This window comes from Vulpes lagopus, chromosome X (assembly GCF_018345385.1).
Source record: "Vulpes lagopus strain Blue_001 chromosome X, ASM1834538v1, whole genome shotgun sequence".
NCBI lineage: Eukaryota > Metazoa > Chordata > Mammalia > Carnivora > Canidae > Vulpes > Vulpes lagopus.
The window spans coordinates 67,320,061-67,342,663 of NC_054848.1; the positions used below are offsets into that span (position 1 = coordinate 67,320,061).

At 33.7% G+C, this 22,603-nt stretch overlaps 1 protein-coding gene across 1 annotated transcript in view; it reads left to right on the forward strand.

The window, feature by feature from the left end:
• DACH2 (dachshund family transcription factor 2) overlaps positions 1-22,603 on the forward strand; it is a 688,250-nt gene that overhangs the window by 558,682 nt on the left and 106,965 nt on the right. The window contains exon 6 of the mRNA XM_041740435.1: positions 3,660-3,832. Within this exon, the coding sequence (XP_041596369.1) occupies positions 3,660-3,832 (173 nt within the window). The remainder of the gene's footprint in view (positions 1-3,659; positions 3,833-22,603) is intronic.

Below are 22,603 nucleotides of genomic sequence, written 5' to 3' on the forward strand. Positions count from 1 at the left end.
GTGATTTTAAAAAATAATTTAATTACCATACTATTAAAAGTCTATGTATTTCTGGCATGTTACTAAAAGAGCCAGATTGTTAGAGTGTGGTGTACTTTTGATGGCTCTTAATTTAATGTTTTCAACTTTGGGTAAATGTTGACTTACATAATTCAGTTTTTGTATATGCTTTGCATGTGCAGCTCATGTGGGGTCACTGTTAAACTAGTCAGTGATGTAAATATTAGCTTACAGTCTAGGGTATTATAGTCAACCGACAGTTATTTCAGGTCATGATCTAAAAGTGTAACTTTTAAGTAACTTATGGTCTTTTGAAATGTTTGACTAATTGTATTTTAAAACTATCAATAGGCTGTTAAACTCTGTAGTCTGTATTTAGTTTGCACATCAATTGGACTTTAAGTAGGCATATGACTTGATATGGCCAGATGGTATCTGAATGATGCTGAAAATCTTTGGAGACTGAGGACAGATTATTACACTGTTAAGGGAAATGTAAATTGACCAAAGGCTTATTTAAGTATTGTGTGATTAAAGGAGGCACTGATGGCTACTTTTCATTTCCAGTTTGATCAATTTTCTACTAAAACTGAGTACACAAAGAAGAATTGAGATCTATGATTATCTTGGGTAAATAAGAACCTTGTATAGAAACCTATTTATGTCATTCATGGTTACTATTATGTTGAGTATAAAGTAAAGCTTTTGGGAAAAGATAAACAGTGATTAATTTAATATGTGTTACGTAACATCTTATTATAGCAAAGCCATATGATGAGTATAGTATAAAAATGCATATACATCAAAGTAATTCTGGAAGGCTAACTGAACATTGTGTATTTTAAAATGGGATGCAGAGGCCATTTTTAAATTCAGTGTTTACACTATATTGAGGCTTCTTTAATGAATTAATACAGTAGGAAATTTTAAAACTGAAAAGTTGGATTTGGCAAATTGTTCCTTATAAGTATTTAGATATTGTGAGCCATAAGTAAATTGATAGGGGGAAGTTTAAAATATTTTATTAAAATTCTGTGGGAATTAGCGGTCATAGGAAGTACAGAGTATGTTCCCCTTCTTGGTTTCCATGCAGAATTTAAGTTTCTAACCTTTTTAAATCCTTGTGTAATTCTATTAATACATTTTATGGCTGAATTTATCACAAATATTGGTGAATGTTGTGTTCTTTATATAGGAGTTTCTTCAGTTGAGATGATTACTTTAGTGTTGCATGGGACCTGTTAAGTATGTTTGATTGTATTGCACAACTTTATCTTTTTGTTGTTGTTAATGGCTTTAGTTCAACTATCAGTGTTGAGGCCAGGAGACAGATGTTAAATCAATTAACGGCATTATGTTTAATCCTGCTTTTTGTCCTAAACATATGTCCTAAACGTATGTCCTAAACTCTCAAAAGAGAGTTTGTGTTACTGTTACTATTGTTTTGAGAAATGAGATTTAGTGGGACTCTGAATATACTTCCTATTGCTTTGTTGTTGTTCAATAGCTATTGTGATCTTTGAAGCAAGGAAAAAATAAGAAGATGGCAAAGAGGATAAAAAGATATTATTAATAGTGAATAATTGTGTGTGATATCAACATAAACACCATCCATTGTAGATTTCTATAATCTATAACAATGTAGGAAAAATTATAGACAAGGATGTTTCAGAATATCTGTTAAAAATTATTAACAAATACCAACATCATTGAGTAGTATCTAGAATTCTATTTTTTTTATGGAAGATAAAATAGTTTCTGGGCTTCTGCCCAAATGAAGACAAGATTATTGTTGAGGCAACAGTTTAAGATACATTATAAAGTACTATGGTTTACTTATCGTAGTGATGTTAATATCCATAATGTTAGACAAACCCTCACTAGCCTCTGCTCAAAGATGTATCCTCACAAATCCCAACCTCATCAGGGGTAAGTAGACAACTATTTTAATTTGTTAGCTTTTCCATGATGACATATCTGCAGATACCACAAGTGTAACATGGATAATACTGGTTTAAATATCCAGTAGTGCAATTGCTGGGTTGTAGGGTAGCTCGATTTTTAACTCTTAGGGGAACCTTCATACAGTTTTCCGGAGTGACTGGACCATCTTGCAGTCCCACCAGCATTGTACGAGGGTTCCCCTTTCTCCACATCTTCACCAAAATCTGTCGTTTCCTGACTTGCTAATTTTAGCCACCTCACTGGTGTGCGGTAGTATATCATTGTGGTTTTGATTTGTATTTCCTCGATTCCAAGTGATGTTGAGCATTTTTCTCATGTGTCTATTGGCCATTTGTATGTTTTCTCTGGAGAAATGTCTGTTAGATGTTTTCTGCCATTTTTTGAATGGATTATTTATTCTTTGGGTGTTCAGTTTGATAAATTCTTTATAGACTTTGGATATATTACCCCTTTATCTGATATATCATTTGCAAGTATCCTCTCACATTCTGTCAATTGTATTTTGGTTTGTCAATTGTTTCCTTGTGATACAGAAACTTTCTATCTTGATGAATTCCCAGTAGTTCATTTTTGCCTTCGTTTCCCTTGATTTGGAGACATATCTAGTAAGAATTTGTTCTCTAGGATTTTGATGGATTCCTGTCTCTCATTTAAGTCTTCCATCCATTAATGATAAACAAACAAACAACAAACTTATGGTGGCTATTTATTATACTTTCTTAAATTCAAAATGTGTTTGTACATTGTATATTTAAATATATGGAATATGTAAATAAGGAAAAAAGGAAAGCGTGTGAAAACTATTTTATCTTGCATAAGAAAGCAAACAGAATTCTAGATACTACTCAATGATGTTGGTATTTGTCACCAAATTAAAAATAGGTTGAATATTTTGATAGGGGAGTTACTCATTATTGATAAAGTTTTAAATTAGAGCCATACCATTCATTTTAGAGATTATAACTAAAAGGGTAGGACATATTCCAAGGGGTACCTGGGTGGCTTAGTTGGTTAAGAGTCAGACTCCTGGTTTCAGCTTAGGTAGTGATCTCAATAACGTGAGATTGAACCCCACATCGGGCTTCATGCTCAACGTGGAATTTGCTTCAGATTCTCTCTCCTGCTTCTCTCCTTACTTGCATGCTCTCTCTCTTAAATAAATAAATAAACAAATAAACAAATAAATAAATAAAATCATTTTAAAAGACCATATTCCAAGTCTTATTTACTTCAATAATTCTGAAGCCTAGAGAATATACATCCTGTCTTACCAGCACCACTATTATATTTTTAAAGAAGGTATTAAGTTATAAGCTACTAACACATCAATATATTATAATTATTAAAAATAAAATTAATTCTTACTTAACAAAATGTCGTTTTGCTTAAAGATTTTTATTTGTTTTTATGAGTAAAAAATTGTGTCTTATAAATACTTTTAGAGTGAAAGCAAGAGCAAGGAATGGGTAGATAAAAGTTTATGGATATAAGAACAATTTTAAAAATATAAAGCAATATTCAATCCTAGGTACCATTAATTGCCTAAAGAGATACTAGGATATAATAAAACTTGATTTAAAAGAAAAGCCAACAAGAATGAATTCAGATACTTTTTCTTACTATTTCATAGCATCAATTTTGATGTGATTTTCCTTTTCCAAATGTAGTAATTTAACATGCACTGTATCTTTTAGGACTGAATCTGCCATTTATGATGATGCCTCATCCCCTACTTCCAGTCAGCTTACCTCCTGCATCAGTTGCCATGGCAATGAATCAGATGAACCATCTCAATACTATTGCCAACATGGCTGCTGCAGCCCAGATTCACAGTCCACTCTCCAGAGCTGGGGCCTCTGTTATAAAGGTAAGAATCATGATTTGGAGGAGGACACAGGTTTTAATTATATGTAAGTGTTGAGAAAATAATAGCAATACCACTGAATCTTCAGTATAAACACACAGCTCATTGACTCAGTTGTTTATCATATAGTATTGATTTTATTTCTGACTAGGCCTGCGAAGGTGTTTTGTTTGTTTGTTTTTATTCCATGACCACAGATCTCACTTTTAATTCTAGTTTAATGTCTTGCAATCATGAATACAGTTGTGGGAGGCATCACTAAACAATGGCAGAGTAGAATAATGTACAAAAAATCATTACCATTTGTAGGGTGAAATAAACACTGCACATTTTTGGTGTTTGGGAGGTAGTTCTGGGGTAATATATACCATACAGGACTTATAGTTAGAAAGACCGAAGTTTCAATTCCAATCCTGTCACTTTAGCTCAATAACCTTGGATATAACATTAAAACTGCATGAACCTGTTTCCTCAACTGTAAACTAAATGTTATAGTAATAATCTATCCCACTTATTCATTGGCTGTCCAGAGATAATGTGAGTAATATTTAGGCTAAAAACTTGAAACATTAAACAATTTTTATAAATTATAGCATTATCATTATCATCATTATACTATTTTTTTTCAAAATTTCATGACCACTGAGAAATGAAACATAAATAATATTTTGTAACCTGTCCTGATGTCTTCTATTAGTCTGGCATAGGGCCTTTCTGCCCTCTCTCTAAGTGTCATGGGAACTTGGTTTTTTAATTTTTTTTCTTTTGGCAAGGAGATAATAAAAGGGTATATAGAATCAAAAGAGTAGTTAATAAGAGCAACCCATTGACTGGTTCCTTTGTTTCTTTATTTATTCAACAAATATTATACCCTTGATGTATACATGTTGTATTGAATGATATGAGATATAGGTAAAGAATACATAGTTCTTGACTTCCAGTACTCACAAACAAAATGTGATACAAACAACAAGTACCCGATTTAGCTTGCACTAACAAGACGACTGTGATGAATGGCATACAGCATCACCAAATATTATAGAAATTTAGAGGAGGGAGTTATTTATACCTCGCTTGGCAAAAAGAGGAGGAAAGGATCACGAAAAGCATTACAGTTGTTGGATTTGAACTGGACTTTGGCAGTTTTGATAAGATTATAATAAATGTGCATAGGGAATTGTGAAAGAAAGGGAGAAGAAATGTGAGATCCCGGACAATTTTGTTTCATTTTAAATTAGCTTCCAGTTTTGGGGATTTTTTAAATAATGAAAAAAATTTGAGGAAAGGACAAGAAAAATTGATAAATTCTATTAAGCTCCAAATATATTTCCACAGCTAAGTATAAATAAGCTACCTGCAAATATTGTGGCCCTCAATAAATCAGTCTATCCTAGCTAATCAGAACTTTGTTGTCTGAATATTTGATTAGAGGCTAAACCAGGAAACAGAGTTATCTTTGAGAAAAAAAATCATCCATGAACATATTTAAAAGATGAAATAAGTTTCCCATGATTTTGAAACTGGGTGATTACTAATATGTATATTATATATATAATTTATATAATATATATAGATATATCATTAATATTATTATTGTATGTTATTAATATTATATATTATAATATATAATTTATATCACTTTGTCCATTCATCGGTTCATGGACATAGGCTGTTTTCATAATTTAGTTATTGTAGATAAAGCTACTATAAACACTAGGGTGCATATATCCCTTTGAATTAGTATTTTTGTATTCCTTGGGTAAATACCTAGCAGTGCACTTGCTGAGTTGTTAGATGGTTGTATTTTTAACTTTTTGAGGAACCTCCATACTGTTTTCCAGAGTGGCTGCACTAGTTTGCATTCCCACCAACAGTGCAGGAGGGTTGCCCTTTCTTCACATCCTTGCCAACACCTGTTGTTTCTTGTGTTGCTGATTTTAGCCATTCTGACAGGTGTGAGGAGACATCTCATTATAGTTTTTATTTGCATTTCCCTGATGGTGAGTGATGTTGAGCATTTTTTCATGTGTCTGTTAGCCATCTGTATGTCTTCTTTGGAAAAATATTCATTGATGTCTTCTGTCCATATTTAACTGTATTATTCTTTTTGGGGTATCGAGTTTATAAATTCTTTATACATTTTGGATACTAATCGTTTATCAGATATGTCATTTGTATATATATTTTCTAATTCCTTAGTTTTCCTTTTAGTTTTGTTCATAGTTTTCTTTATTGTGTAGAGGCTTTTTATTCTGATGTAGTTCAAATAGTTTATTTTTGCTTTTGTTTATCCTGCCTCAGGAGACAGATTTAGAAAGAAGTTGCTATAGTCTATATCAAAGAAGTTATTTTTTGTGTTTGCCTCTAGAGTTTTAAAGGTTTCATGTCTAATATTTAGGTTTTTATTCCTTTTTGAGTTTACTTTTATGTTTGGTGTAAGAAAGTAGTCTAGCTTCATTCTTTCACAAGTTCCTGTCTCGTTTTCCCAATACCATATGTTCAAGAGACTGCCTTTTCCCCATTGCATATTCTTTCCCTCTTTGTCAATGATTAGTGGTAGATATGATCGTAGGTTCATTTCTGGGATTTATTTTCTGTTCCTTTGATCTATTTATCTGTTTTTCAAACAGTACCATACTCTCTTGATCACTTCAACTTTGTAATATATTTTTTTTTTTATTTTTTATTTTTTTCAACTTTGTAATATAATTTGATGTCTGGAATCTGGAATTGTGATGCCTTCACCTTTGCTTTTTTTTACAAGATTGCTTTGGCTATTCAGGATCTGTTGGGGTTCCATACAAATTTTAGGATTGTTTGTTATAACTCTGTGAAAATTACTATTGGTATGTTGAGAGGGATTTCATTAAATGCATAGATTGCTTTAGGTAGCACAGACATTTTAACAATATTTGTTCTAATCCATTAGCATGGAATATTTTTCCATTTCTTTGTGACATCTTCATTAATGTTTTATTGCTTTTAGAGTACAAGTCTTTCATCCCTTTGGGTAGGTTTATTTCTAGGTATCTTATGGATTTGGGGGCAATTGTAATTGGGATTTATTCCTTAATTTCTCTTTCTGCTGATTCATTTTTGCTGTATAGAAATGCAACAGATTTCTGTACATTGATTTTGCATCCTGTGACTTTACTGAATTTATCACTTCTAGCAGTTTTTGGTGGAGTGTTTTGGACTTTTTATATATAGTATCATGTCAATCTGCAAATAGTGACAGTTTTATGTCTTCCCTGCCAATTTAGGTGCCTTTTATTTATTTTTATTTCCCAATTGCTGTGACTAGGACTTCCAGTAATGTGTTAAATAACAGTGGTGAGAATGGACATTCCAGTCTTGCTCCTGACTCTGGAGGAAAGTCTGTCAGGTTTACCCACTGAGGATGATAATATCTGTGAGTTTTCATACATGGCCTTTATTATGTTAAGGAATGTCCCTTTTTTCTTTAAAGAGTTATTTATTCATTTATACATTTATTTATTATTTATTTATTATTTATTTATTTATTATTTATGAGAAAGAGAAAGAGAGAGAGAGAGAACATTGAGTGGGGGAGAAGCAGAGGGAGAGTATCCTCAAGTAGACTCCCTGTTGAGTGCAAAACCCAACTCAGGGCTTGATCTCAGGACCAATTAGGTCATGATGTGAGCCATGTATAAGAGTATAAGAGTCAGACACTTAATCAACTGAGCCACCCAGGTGACCCAAGGTATGTTTCTTCTAAGTCTACTTATTTGAGGTTTTTATCTTGAATGGATGTTGTGCTTTGTCAAATGCTTTTCCCGCATCTGTTGAGATGATAGTATCATTCTTATCCTTTCCGCTATTGATGTGATACCTCATGTTGATTGATTTGTGAACATTGAACCACCCTTGCAACCCAGGATTAAATGCCATTTGATCATGGAAAATATTTTTTAATGTATTGTTGGATTCAGTTTGCTAGTATTTTGTTGAGAAGTTTGCATCTGTGTTCATCAGGGATATTCAACTGTAGTTCTCCTTTTTAGTGAAATCTTTACCTGATTTTGGTATCAAGATCATGCTGGCCTCATAGAATGAATTTGGAAGTTTCTCTTCCTTTTCTATTTTTTTTTAATTTTTATTCATTTATGATAGTCATACAGAGAGAGAGAGAGAGAGGCAGAGACACAGGCAGAGGGAGAAGCAGGCTCCATGCACAGGGAGCCGGACGTGGGACTCGATCCGGGGTCTCCAGGATCGTGCCCCGGGCCAAAGGCAGGCGCCAAACCGCTGCGCCACCCAGGGATCCCCCTTTTCTATTTTTTGAAATAGTTTAAGAAGTATAGGTATTCAGTTGTCTTTACATGTTTGATAGAATTTGCCTCTGAAGCCATCTGGCCCTGGATTTTAGCTTGTTGGGAGCTTTCTGATACGGATTCAATTTCTTTTCTGGATATTGGTACGTTCAAGTTTTCTATTTCTTCTTATTTCAGTTTTGGTAATTTATATATTTCTAGGAATTTGTCCTTTTTTTTTCCAGGTTGTCCAATTTGTTAGCATATAGTTTTTCATAATATATTCTTAAATTGTATTTCTGTAATGTTGATTGTTATTTCTTCTCTTTCAATTGTGATTCTATTTATTTGGTTCCTTTACTCTTTTCTTTTTGTTAAGGGGAGCTAGAGATGTATCAATTTTATGATTTTTTTCAAATATCCAGCTCCTGATTTGTTTTATCTGTTTTTTTTTTTTTTTTAGTTTATCATTTATTTCTGCTGTAGTACTTACAATTTCCTTCCTTCTGCTGGCTTTAGATTTTATTTGTTGTACTTTTTCTAGCTTTTAGGTGTAAGGTTAGGTTTATTTGAGATTTTTCTTGCTTCTTGAGTCCTATAATGCTATATACTTCTCTCTTAGAACCACTTATGCTGCATCCCAAAGATTTTGGACCATTGTTTTTGTTTTGTCATTTGTTTTAATGGTTTTAAAAAATTTATTATTTGATTTTATTGTTGACTCATTCATTGTTTAGTAGCATGTTGATTATTTATAGTCGTTCCTTTTTTTAATTTTTGTAGTTCATCTCAGGTTTCATAGCACTATGGTCAGAAATGGTGCTATAATTTTTGAGGCCTGATATGTGACCTAATATATGTTCTATTCTGGAGAATGTCTCATATATGCTTGAAAAGAATATGTACTTTCCATTTTAGGATTGAATGTTCTGAATATATCTGTTCAGTACATCTGTTCTAGTGTCATTCAAAGCCACAGTTTCCTTTTTTTAAAATTTTATTTATTTATTCGAGAGAGAGAGAGAGAGAGAGACAGAGATACAGGCAGAGAGGGAGAAGCAGGCTCCATGCAGGTAGCCTGACCTGGGACTCAATCCCAGGTCTCCAGGATCATGCATTTGGCTGAGGGCAGCACTGAACTGCTGAGCCACCCAGGTTGCCCTCCTTCTTGATTTTCTGTTTAGATGATCTGTGCATTGATGTAAGTGGAGTGTTAAAGCCCCCTATTATTATTGTATTATTATCAATGAATTCCCTTATGTTTGCTGTTAATTGTTTTATATAATTACATGCTTCCAAATTGAGGGCATAAATATTTACAATTGCTAGACCTTTTGTTTTTACTTGTCTGGGTATATCTCTCCTTCTATACTGAAAGATAGTTTTCCTACATACAGCAGTCTTGGTACCAGGTTTATCCCATTTAGCACTTTGAATATATTATGCCATTCTCTTCTGGCTTGCCAAGTTTCTGTTGAGAAATCTCCAGCTAGCCTTCTGGGTCTTCCATTGCATGTTATGGACTTCTTTTGTTTTGCTGGTTAAGATTATTTATTTACCACTATATTTTGCAAATTTAAGCATAATATGTGTTGATGTGGGTCTACCTTTGTTGATTTTGATGAGTGTTCTCTGTGCCTCCTGGATCTAGGTGCCTTTTTCCTTTTCCAGATTAAGGAAGTTTTCAGTTATTATTTCTTCCAAAAAATTTTCTGTCCCCTTTACTCTTTATTCTTTTTATGGGACTCCTATAATACAAATGTTATTATGTTTGATGGAGTCACTGAGTTCCCTAAGTCTATTGTCATGTTTCATAATTATTTCTCTTTTGTTCAACTTTATCATGTCCCATTATTTTCTTTTCTAGATCACTAATTCATTCTGCTTCTTCCAGATTCCTGTTCATTGTATCAAGATTGTTTCTAATCTTTATTGCCTTCTTCATGTTTGATCAATTCATTTTTAAATCTTTTATCTCTGCAGTAGGGTATCAGTGATGTCTTCTATTCTTTTCCCAAGCCCAGTGAGTATTCTTATGATTATTGCTTTAAATTCTCAATCAGGCTTGTTGCCATTATTATTATTATTATTATTATTATTATTATTGCTTATCTGTCACCATGGCCTTATCTTGTTCTTTCATTTGGGATAAATTCCTTCATCTTCACATTTTGTCTAAATATCTATCTTCTCTGTTAGAAAAGGCACTTATGTCTCCTGCTCCTGAAAGTAATGGCCTTATGAAGAAGTCATGTAATGCCCATTGCCTGGTGCTTCAGGGAGTGTCTCCAGTGTGTGCTGTGTGTGTTCTGCTATTGTGTTTTGGCTGCTCTTTCCTTCAGGCCAATTGTCTGTTTAGTATTTACTTGCCTGCTGTGGACAGTGTTTGGCCCCTGGCCTGAATGTACCAAGTTTTATGCAGGTGAGCCCTGGTCTTTTTGTTAAATGAGATCTGACATAACTTCCACCAGAACTGAGGCCCTGTGGAACTCTCTGGTCAGGAGACGTGGTGTGGGTGGGTGTTTTTGCTCATTTTCTTTGGAAGGGGCACTCTGTGGTGAGACTGAGGCAAGCTTAACTGAGACAGGAAGACCTGCTACAGAGCAGGGGGTTAGAGCTTGGTGAAGCAAATTAGCAACTTATTGTTGGTTCTGGGCTGCTTCCTGCAGGTAGCTTTGTGTTTACGCTGAGGTGCCAGTGAGACAGATGGCACCAGCCAGCTCCACTGTTCTAGAAGAAGCTTCTCTGTGAATGCTGACACTCAGGGAAATGCTCCAATAAGAGCAAATAATATCCCCACTCTATTCCCAGTCATTCTTCATATCACTGTTTCCATGATATCTGCCCCTGGGTTATTTGCCTGCCTCCTCTCAAGGAGAAGGGCAGTGCCCGCAAGGCTCTATCCTAGCCAAGACTGCTGATCTTTAAAACTCTAGGTTTTAAGCCCTGATGGTTGCAAGAACTCACTGAATTCATCTCAGTTCATTTTCTAGATCGATGGCTATGGGGAAATGTTCTCATTGTGTGTTCCCCTGTGTGGTCTTCTCTGATGGTCACTTCTCTGCAATCATAGCTCCCTACTTTCTGTAGCACCCAGGATCCATTTCTTCTCTAAACCACATCTCTGTACTCTGCTTCCTTTGATGTAGCCTCTTCTATGACTTTAGTTGTGGAATTTGTTCTGTCAGTATTCATGTCTATTTCTGGGGTATTTAGGATGATTTGATAATTATCTACTTGTGTTCATGGAATTAAAGGAGCCTAGGGTCCTCCTACTCCACCACCATCTTCTTCTTCTATTTACAGTTTTTTTTTTTTGTCCCAGCATTTTGGCATTAAAAAAATGGAAATTTTAGCTAGTATTGTTCATTGTTTTGCAATGTTTGAAATGAGGTCACTGTACCTTTTATATGATGTTGACCATCTAGAGTCAATTGACCTCCCAGAATACCATCAGAAAATTTAACATTTTGAAAGGAATTTCATAATTATGAAATTTGATTTCTCTCTGACAAATGCACTGTGAATTTGGAAAAGTCATAACAACCTGATTAACCCTCTTTGCTGTGTATTATATTGTCTTAGCTTAGTAGTTTGCTATAACAAAATACCATAGACCAGATGGTTTAAATATGATAAACTTATTTCTCATAGTTCTAGAGACTGGAAAGTCCAAGATCAAAGTGCCTTATGATTCCTGGTGAGAGCTCTTTTTCTCATTTGCATATTACCACTTTCTCACTGTAGTTCTCACATGGCAAAGACAGACAGGAAGCAAAATTTCTTATATCTCTTCTTATAAGGGTATTAATCCCATCATGAAGGCTATGCCTCGCCATGACTTCATTAACCCCCCAAAATTCCATGTCCAAATTGTTGTGCCCAAGATTGCGAATCCGAGAAACCACCAAGGAGCCAACACGGATGCAAGCGCATGAGGGTTTATTAGCAAGCTCGAGCTTGGGTCCAAGTATACCTGACACAAAGGAGTAGGGACTTGGACCCCGAGGTGGGTTTCAGCTGGGTTTTTATGGGCTGGTCTAGGGGATTTCCAGAAGGGGTGGAGGAATTTCTTAAGCTCTGTTCTCATTCTGATACGGGGCTTTCAAGGGCGTTCTGCGGTTTTTCCTGTAACTGAAGTAGGGTAAAGTTCGCTCTTATTCACAGGGGCCTGAGATGGCTGTACTTGTGCTAACGCTGAACTTGAGGTGGAATGGCCTTAATTTTCTCGGCCTCCACACAAATACCATCACATTATGGTTAAAGTTTCAACATATGAATTTGGGAGAAATAATCAGTCCACAGAATATACAATTTAATGTGATTAGAGTGCCACCTGTGCTAGCAACTCTACAGTTAATGATCTCCTGGTATTTCTATTATATCCTTATTTCCAGCATTTTTATTTTATTTTATATTTTTAAGATTTTATTTATTTATTTATTCCTGAGAGACAGAGAGAGAGAGAGACAGAGATAGAGACACAGGCAGGGGGAGAAGCAGGCTCCATGCAGGGAGCCCGACGTGGGACTCGATCCCGGATCTCCAGGATCACACCCTGGGCTGAAAGCGGCGCTAAACCGCTGAGCCACCCGGGCTGCCCATTTCCAGCATTTTTAATAAAGATTTTATTCATTCATTTGAAAGAGAGACAGAGAGAGAGCAAGAGCAGGAGAGAGAGGCAGAGAAGGAGGGAGAAATAGATTCCCTGCTGAGCTGGCAGCCTGATGTGAGGAGGCTTCATCTCCTGCCTCAAAGATCATGACCTGAGCTGAAGGCAGATGCTTAACCATATGAGACACTCAGCTGCCCCTATTATCAGCATTTTAAAACTCAGTTGCAGAAAAATAAATTTATATCAGAAACAATATACACAAAAAGAGATTAGGGGCATTATACAAAAAGTCCAAAATATGTGTTTAGTTTATTAAAATTTATGAAAGTTCACCAAAAGACCTACCAATGTATTCATATGTTCAAATTATTCTTATTGTTTACATATCTTTTTATTTGCATTCAAGTAAAACTTACCTTTTCCTCATGTTATTTAAAAATGTTCCTGGAATTTAAAAAAAATGCTATGATATTAAAAGAAAGTTTTGTATCCTAAATGCAGCTACTCTTCTTTAGCATAGTTTATGTTAAGCTGATACCTGTGGCTTACCACTGATGATCATGAGACTGTGATCTCTATCTCCTTTGGAAGCTGGTCTTACATCACATGATTTGAGTATTAGTACTATATGATAAATAGAGGTTATCAAGTTAGTGAATGACTGATCTACAAACCATATTTAATTACCAGCACTTAACATTTTAATTAAAGCTCTGGAAGCAACTATTTTAATATTTCTGCACTTCAATTTTCCTTCCTGCAAATTCGATCTCTTTCTTTACATTTATTTCTGTGTTTATACATTTCTTCTGATTGAGTCTACATCAAAAAACTCTTTAGGTTAATGTATAAATCATGTTAACTCCTCATTTTAATTCAGTTCAGCCCAATTGGCATTTGTTAGCAAGCCCATTTGTTAACTAATTGAATCAGAATAAGCCACTGATACCTAGTTTTAAAAGTTTTTGGGTCCATCCATATTTTTTGTTTTCCGACAATTGAGTCCTGATTATGTATCAAGAGGTTTTAAGGTTTATGATCTAATGAGGAGAGACAAACAATAAACAGACTTAATAGTTTTATAATTTTTTATTGGAATTTAAATAGACAAATGAACTCATGTACTTGAAAACATGGTTTTGCAGATTTTGTTTTATACTTTGTAAGACCTGGGTTCCTAATCATAGCAAGAATGGAAACTAATATAAAGATTTGAATTTTCCTACAGACTTTGTTTAATATTTTAATAGATGTTTTATTACTGCACTAATGTTGGCTTCCAATTTTTCAGGTTCTTTAAAGGGAACTACATGGGATGCAGACAACTATAATTGAGTGCATATTTACCTAACATGTATTTTTATCATATGACACTCTATTTGTATTCCTTTGAATGCTCATAAACTCAAATGACTACAGCATTTAGTGTACTTATTCATATACTTAATATTTGTCTAGTCAGATAATGTTGAATATTAAAATGAAATAAAAACCCCAGATTCCTATAAAGGACTTAAACATTCTATGTTTTTTATTTGAACCAGCATCCAATAGTATGCCTGTAAACCAGATCTAAAAATAAATAAATAAAAATGAAAAGCTCTGACTTATAACACTTTCCAATTTCTGTGTTGTAAATATTTCCATCAGGAGTGATTTTAAGTTACCATCATTTTAATACCTGACTCACAAAATTGCTGTGGATATTTAATAATTGGCCCTAGTTTGAACAGGCTTCACTTCAAGATAAGACTTTCCTTTTAAAGCATTATATGAAATATGAAATGTTTATCAAATCAAACTCTTCATGCCAATCTCCCTTCATATCCATTAAACAAAACCAAAACTTTTGAAACCACTTTGCCTACTAATTTCTATTTCTTCAGAGTAACATAACATGTTAACTAAAAGTTTGAGAAACCTCTATGAAAATTAATGACTAAGTTTCACCATTGAAATTATACCATCTTAATAAAGAATGATGTCAAATTGAAAAGAACATGTTTGCCTTTGAGCATTTTTCTTCTACCAGTGTGTAAATGTTTCTACCTCAGTGTGAGAAACATTTGGTAATTAGAGATGTGGATTCCTGCAAATGCCCTCAAATAGTGAAAACTAACACAAAGAATAGACATGGCTGTTTATTCACCACACTGTCATATTTTAAAAATTTTCTTTTCACAGGTAGGAGAGAAAAAACATAGCTTTTTAGGGATCTGAGAAGTGAGGTGACTTTTAGAAACTTGTACTTCTAAAATTTATATATACATATATAAAATTTATATATATAAATATATATATAAATTTGCTTATAGTTTAATAAAATTCCCTATCTCCATGGATGTAAACCATGTAACCATTATAAATAACAATGTTTTTTTAAAAATATTTTATTTAGTTAGGAGAGAAAGCAATCATGATGGAGGGGAAGGGCAGAGGAAGAGGGAGAAGCAGACTCCTGTTGAGTAGGGAGCCTGTGAGGCTTGATCCCAGGACCCCAGGATTATGACCTGAACTGAGGGGAGATGCTTAACTGACTGACACACCCAGGGAGTCCAGCAATGAGTTTTAGATACATAGACATATCCGTGTAACAACACTGTTCAATAGAGCAGCCACTAGACATATATGGCTATTTCAATTTAAATGAATTAAAGAAAATGAAAACTTCAGTTGCTCTGTTGCAAGTAGTCACATTCCAAGTGCTCAAAAGTCACACATCACTTGTGACACATATTAGACAATGCAAGTGCAGAACATTGCATCACTGCAGAACATTTTATTGGATAGCACTGTTTTAGAGCATTAAGTAGGGTGGGCAAAAGGTTGTGAATCACTGGTGATCTTTGAGTAAAATGATAATACAGATTAAAAAAAAAGTATATTGCAATTAGCCTTGCAGTTGGCTAAAAAGGACAGTTATTGCTGAATACTGGCTTACTGTATTATTATTATTTCATCATTTTTTTTGTTAGAAAAGAGGGCAAGAACACAGAACTCACTGATTTTGCAAGATTTGATTTGTGCAAATGAGTATGTCACATTGCTTTGTCAAAAACACTAAAATGAAACATATGTAAGCTCCACCTTCAGAATAATTTATAGAATTATATACTGTTTCTGGCTAGAACCATCATAGTTTATTAGTGAAGTTAGATCAATTAAGAAGCAGATTTCATTGGAGGCAGTACGTCCTAATGGGTAAGAGTATGGACTCTGAAGTCAGAATGCCTGCCTGTATTTGATTTTTGGTTTCACCATTCCTTTTTATGAGACCTTAAGCAAATTAATATACCTATATCTCAGTTTGCCTCATCTTCCTGTGAAATGGTTAGAGTAATTATACCTACCTCGTAGTGTTAACATGAAACTAAATGAGACAGGCTTGTCAACACACTTAGAACACTGTTTGGCATTTAGTAAATAGCCAGTGTATATTAGAAAATATTATTTTATTTTATTATGTTTTATATTCAAGGATCCGTATCAATAAGTAGAAACCAATATCATGGCCAAGATCTAGCCTGAGAAAAAAGTCACTTCCCTTATATACATTCCTCTGTGTAACCCTTATCAGTACCAGAACTAAGGGTTCCCTCACCATTAGATACATATACATGTATTGGACTCTCTCTCTGCAAAGCGTTTATTTGTTTACCTGTCATGGCTGCTTTGATCTCCACACAGGAAAAAAGAGTTAGGAATCTGGTGGGGACTGGAAAGGAGTGTCCATTCTAATACCCAAATTGATCTGATTTGTATTTTATTTTAAGCCATATTTAAATGTTTATGGGAAATTGTTTAGTCTTTAGTTTGAACTATGAACATATACTTCTCACGTGAAAATATCCATGGACCTTCTTTCCATCCCCAATTGGTACATTAGATTCTTAATAAATATTTGTTGCATGAATTAAAAATGATTAATTGGATATTAAACTTTGGGAAGAATTTCTAAAATAAATGATAGTGATGCATAATTTAATTTCAAAACTAGAAAAGACATTACAAGTTGCAATTTTTTTTCTTTTTTTGGTTTTTGTTTTTACAAAAATTAGTTGGAAATATTGTTACTCCAAGCACAATTCTTTAGTTCTGCTGCAGATCCCTTTACCATTGGCTCCACTAGTAGCATTTGTATTTCATAACTCATGTAGCTATAACAGGAATTGGAATCTGCATTATGATCAGTAGGCTTGCAAGGCTATTCATCATTCAGTTATATCACTAAGTGTGGCAAGATCCTGAGAGCAAAATAGGTAAAATATACCTGACTGGTATAAAAACCTATTTCCTTTTTGACATTTAAGTACCTTATTTTTTTATTTGTGGGAAACTGTTTTTAAATTTTTATTTTAATTGCAGCTAGTTAACATAAAGTGTTATATTAGTTTCAGGTGTACAATATAGTAATTCAACAATTCCATACATCATGGGATACTTTGTAATATCCGTGTGGCATAGTTTTCTTTGACAAGAAATTTGAGAAATTTACATAGGACGCAGTTATTTGGCTGTTTACCAGTACCATCTGACTAGCTCTGTTTTTTGTTTGGCCAAGCAGCTGGCAATTAATGAATTGATAGGAAATGGTCACAGGGCAATGGCATTAACATATCAACATCTGGTATTAAAATTAACACAGAGAGGATTCTTTATGATAATTCAAATTCACTGAAAAAAATCACTGGTTGAGGCTTTATTTTGAATTATACACCTGAAACTAATATTATACTTTATGTTAACTAACCGGAATTTAAATAGAACTTGAAAAAGAAAAACAATGCTCTATGAGAAGACAAAGCAATTACTAGCTTTTAGAACATGAGGTGAAGATATATTGAATGAGAACTGAAGGGTGTGTGTGTGTGTGTGTGTGCATGTGTCTGCGTGTCTGTGTGTCTGTGTGTTTGGGTGGGTGGTGGTGGTCCAAGCCCAAAACACAATTTGGAAACTCTGCATTTTCCCACTGAACTAATATATTTTCCCATTCAAGGGCATTTGTAAGCCATGAGTAGATATTATGACTGATTCCTTAAAATGTCACCCTCTTCCAGAACAAGTTGATCATATTGAAGGTGCGAAAGGATCCTTTGCCTTAATATAACTTATATCACATGTAGACTGTGCCTATGATTTTGCACTGTTTCATGGTTTTGTGTTCCAGCTGCAACCTCAATGTGCCTATATTATCTACATTCATGAAAATCCTGCCATAGTCACCTATGTTAACATTCATAATTGTTAATCATGGAATGCAGACTTTTTTTATAATAAAGACTTGTTTATTTTAGAGAGATAGAGCATGAGCAGGGGGCGGGGCAGAGGGAGAGGGAGAGAGAATCCACAGATTCCCCTTTGAGCACAGAGCTTAATGTAGGGCTTGATTCCAGGACCTCGAGATCATGACCTGAGCTAAAACCAAGTGTTGGCTGCTTAACTGGCCACCCAAGTGCCCCCAGAGAGTAAATCTTAAATCAATTTGTAAAGATCCGTAAGTTGTCATGTTTCCAATGTTGTTCAGAGACACCAAATTTGGGCATCAGATTCTTCCTCAGGATTAATAATAAGGTAAGTTAACAGCAATAATGAATAAACTTTTCATTTCCCTGTCCCTGATTTTATTATTAAAGTCTGTCAAGTTTAATCTGTTCTGTTTCTGCAAAACTCTGGTGACAATAGAGAAGCAGCACATCAATTAAATATGAAATATCAAGACAAATGCATGAATAAAAAATATCTAGCACTCAGAGAAACTTCCAAAAGCCACTCCTCAGTAGTGAAGCCATTAAATCCTTTAGGAACTCATTAACAGATTACTATTTGGAAGCATAATTATAGAGAGTTGAATTCCAATTAAATAAAAATTATAAAAGATTATATAATAATCACACTGAATATTTGATAACAATATAATGTCAGTGGTAACAATTTAACATTAGTGATACAGTTGTTAGTAAAAGGAGTGATACAGTTGTTAGTAAAAGGGAACTATACACATGTACATATACATATAAACATATGTTTAATATGCATTTATTAGTACTTCATACATTCCATGTTTACTACCATATTTCCAAGGATGTAAAGGAATACATTGAGATGAAATAAAGGATATACATGAAAATAGGCAGGCAGAGTTGATACTTAAGTGCCAAAAAACTAAATCCTAAACCAAATTGATTGTGTTAAACCTTGTATAAAAATGAATTTTCTAAGCATTGACCCTATTCTTTATCAAGGTTCAAATGTACTTTCAAATGATTTAATATGATGAAGGTCTCCTTTGACTACTTTTGATATATGCCCCCGAAAGGGGAAAAGTATGATAAAAGAGGGCATAGTATGTACTAAATAATAACATTTTCTGTAACGTTTCTTTCTTATTCGGCATAAGCCCTGAACTATAAACATACATGTTAGAATTTGAGTTATCACAGATAATTTTACTAATTGCAGGGGGAAATGGGCATTTGATTAAGTATTTATCAATCTTGGAAATGTCTCCCCTTGGCTACTTTGAATCTAGAGAAGAACTGTAGTGTTTCAGAATAGCTACAGCTGTTGTCAATGGGGCCCAAATGAAATACATGAAGTGTAACAGGGTTGTAAAAGTCATAAATACCAAATAAAATGAACTCACCAATGACTATAAGTGATTGGAGTTTTAGAGATGCAATTTTCCTTTTTAAATGCCCTTATTGATTTGTTGCAATTACCGTTAACCCTGTATTTGGCAAATGATGAGGACATTATCACTTGTGTTCTCATTTGTAATAAAATAGATTAACTTGCTGTGAAATTTTAACTAGGCTGAGACACAAGAGTAGCCACATAATGAACCAAAGCACATTGCAATTAAATAGCTAAATAGATGCATACTGATTACAAGGATGAAAAATTGATCTGTTTATTGCAAATAAATTGTTCATAGAACTATTACTTTAAGAGAAATTAAATATTCCCAGTTCCACACAGACATATATATTTTTAAACCCACCTAACTCTTAATCAATATAAGGCACTGAAGTTATCTAATACAGTTTACATGGTGAAAAAGTCAGACCTCTGTGATGCCTTAGGAAAACAATAACAATGAACTGAACCTTGACTGAATTTGGAAAGTGTAATATCTTAAAAGAGAAATATTACTTTATGAGAATATTATGAGAAATATTACTTTATGAGAATATTACTGTCACCCTAAATCATGTTTCAAAGTTATTTTTTCACCTAATATGATGTTGAAAATGTCAAAGAAAGAGTTGAAGAGTAGGTTGAGTTTATATTATTTGATCATTTGCTAATATTAATCATTTGAGGGAATCTTCCTTTGTAGTATGGTATTTTTTTCTCATTTTCGTAGCATTTTCTATTTGTGTAGATGTTCTTTCAATTTTTTTTAAATTCAAAATGAGCTTTCATTTTTTATTAGGTGGAGTGAACAAGAGCAATGATCACTGTTAGTTGGATTCTCTTGTTTTTCCAAATCATCGATTTTATGAATCATTTAAAAATTTTCCATTTTTATTATGGCAGCATATATTTCTATGTGTATGATTTTTGTTTGCCACCATAGCGTGATTTTTTTCAGTTCTAATTTAGCCTACTAACTGCTGTACTTTGTCCCTGTCCATTCATTCAGATGTCCATCAAACTTAAAAGTAGGACATTGAATTACATATTTTTTCAACACATTTTCAATGTTACAATTCAAAGACAAATACTGAATGTTTTACAATTTATGTACATATTTTGGCATAGAATCATTGAGTCTATGCAACAGTGAAAACCAAAAACTAATTTTGATCTTATATCAAAAATTCCTTACATAGGTGTTGTCTGTGTACATATGCTATTTAAAGAATATATTTTCAGTCATGACAATTTTGGTTTAATTTCACAACTAATAAACTACTAGTCTTCTCAGAAAGTAAAAGAATCAGTACAAGAGCTGTATATACTTTGCTGTCTATCCTTGTCCCATCACTCCAGAATACAAGGGTAATTGTTTAGAAAATAAAAACTCTTCTGCTTTGCTTATATGTCCATTTTGTACTATAAATGTAGCTTTACAACTAGATATTTATCTTTAGGGTAAATATAAATGAAATGTATATTAAAAACATTGAAGCATTGTTTTTGAGGTATGAAACCAGTTATAGAGCATTTAAAGTGCAACATAAGTTTATTATAATTATCACTATTTAATTAGGAATAATACTGCAACTAATATACACAAAGTCTACTATTCATTTTATTAAAATTATCAGATGTTAATTATATGCTAAACAGTAATATAAAACACCATTAAAAATAGAACTACTTCATTGAAGACTGTATTAGTGTTTTCTTGCTGCTATAGCAAAATATGATAAATTTAGTGGCTTAAAACAATGCACATTTATTTTCTTATGGTTCTGTAGGTTGGATGTCTAACATGGGTATCACTGAGCTGAAATCTAAAAGTGTTGGAAGGGCTGCATTTCTTTCTGTAGCTTCCAGGGATGAATCCATTTCCTTGCATTTTTCAGCTTCTAGAAGCCACCCACATTTCTTGGCTCATGGTTCCATAATATTTCCCTCTGACCTTTCCTTTCTGCCTCTAAGTATAATTTATCTATCTCAAGGTTCTCAATCACATATGAAAAATCCATTTACTATGTGATGTAACATATACACAAGTGATGTAACATATTCAGAGGTCTCAGTCATTAGGATGTGGAGTTAACATTTTTGGGGCCCCTATTCTGCCTGCCACAATGATAGACATTACAAAATGTTGACTTCTATTAATGAAATAATAAGCTTTAACTCTCATGCTATTACTTTTGTATTCAAACAAACAATAGTTTTCTTTAAGGAATTTATAAATTTTAGGTCTCATGCAAAATCAATATGAAAATGCACAAGCACATTTTTGACAAACTAATTCTTAATATTATGATGATTAGAATGCTGATGTCATTACAGATAATTAGAACTTTTAAGAAACCTGTTATGGATGAATTAAATATTTTATAGAACAAACATTCTCTGTCCCAACATGCCTATTACCCAGTCACATTTATTGCATATATGCATAAACACAGCAATTTGGTTCTTTTACTGATCAATTTAGTTGAATGATTGTCAGATTTACTCATCAAGTTGTGATGCATAAACATAGTGAATAATTTCAGAGTTTTATAGCATTATCCAGAGTCACAAAATTTTTGAGAACTACAACAGTTACTGTAGAGGTATGTAAAATGAATGTTTTATTTTTATTCAAACTTATTATTTAAAACCATAAAAATCTAAACAATACAAATATTGATATTGATAGGTTTTAGTGTGAGTTTGGAAAATTCAACATTATGTCCCGTGTCTACCAAACCATTTTGGTGGCAGAATTCAACATATATTCCTGAGGTCTAATAGAGTGCATGTATATTTTCTCCATAATTTTTATTTGTGCAGAAAGACTCAATATGTACCAGATGCCACTATCGGTGAGTTTTATTCCTTGGCTCTCAAGTGTTTACTTTTGGGAGATCTTAGAGAGTAGGATCACCCTCTAGGCTTTGGTATATTCTTTTTTTTCTTTTTAATTTTTAATTTTTATTTATGATAGTCACACAGAGAGAGAGAGAGAGGCAGAGACACAGGCAGAGGGAGAAGCAGGCTCCATGCACTGGGAGCCCGACGTGGGACTCGATCCCGGGTCTCCAGGATCACGCCCTGGGCCAAAGGCAGGCGCCAAACCACTGCGCCACCCAGGGATCCCCTAGGCTTTGGTATATTCTTTATGTAAATATAAAAGTTTATAATAACACCAATCCTCACTACCCATCTATGTTCATAATTCTTCATGAATTTTCTAGGAAAGGAAATGGAAAC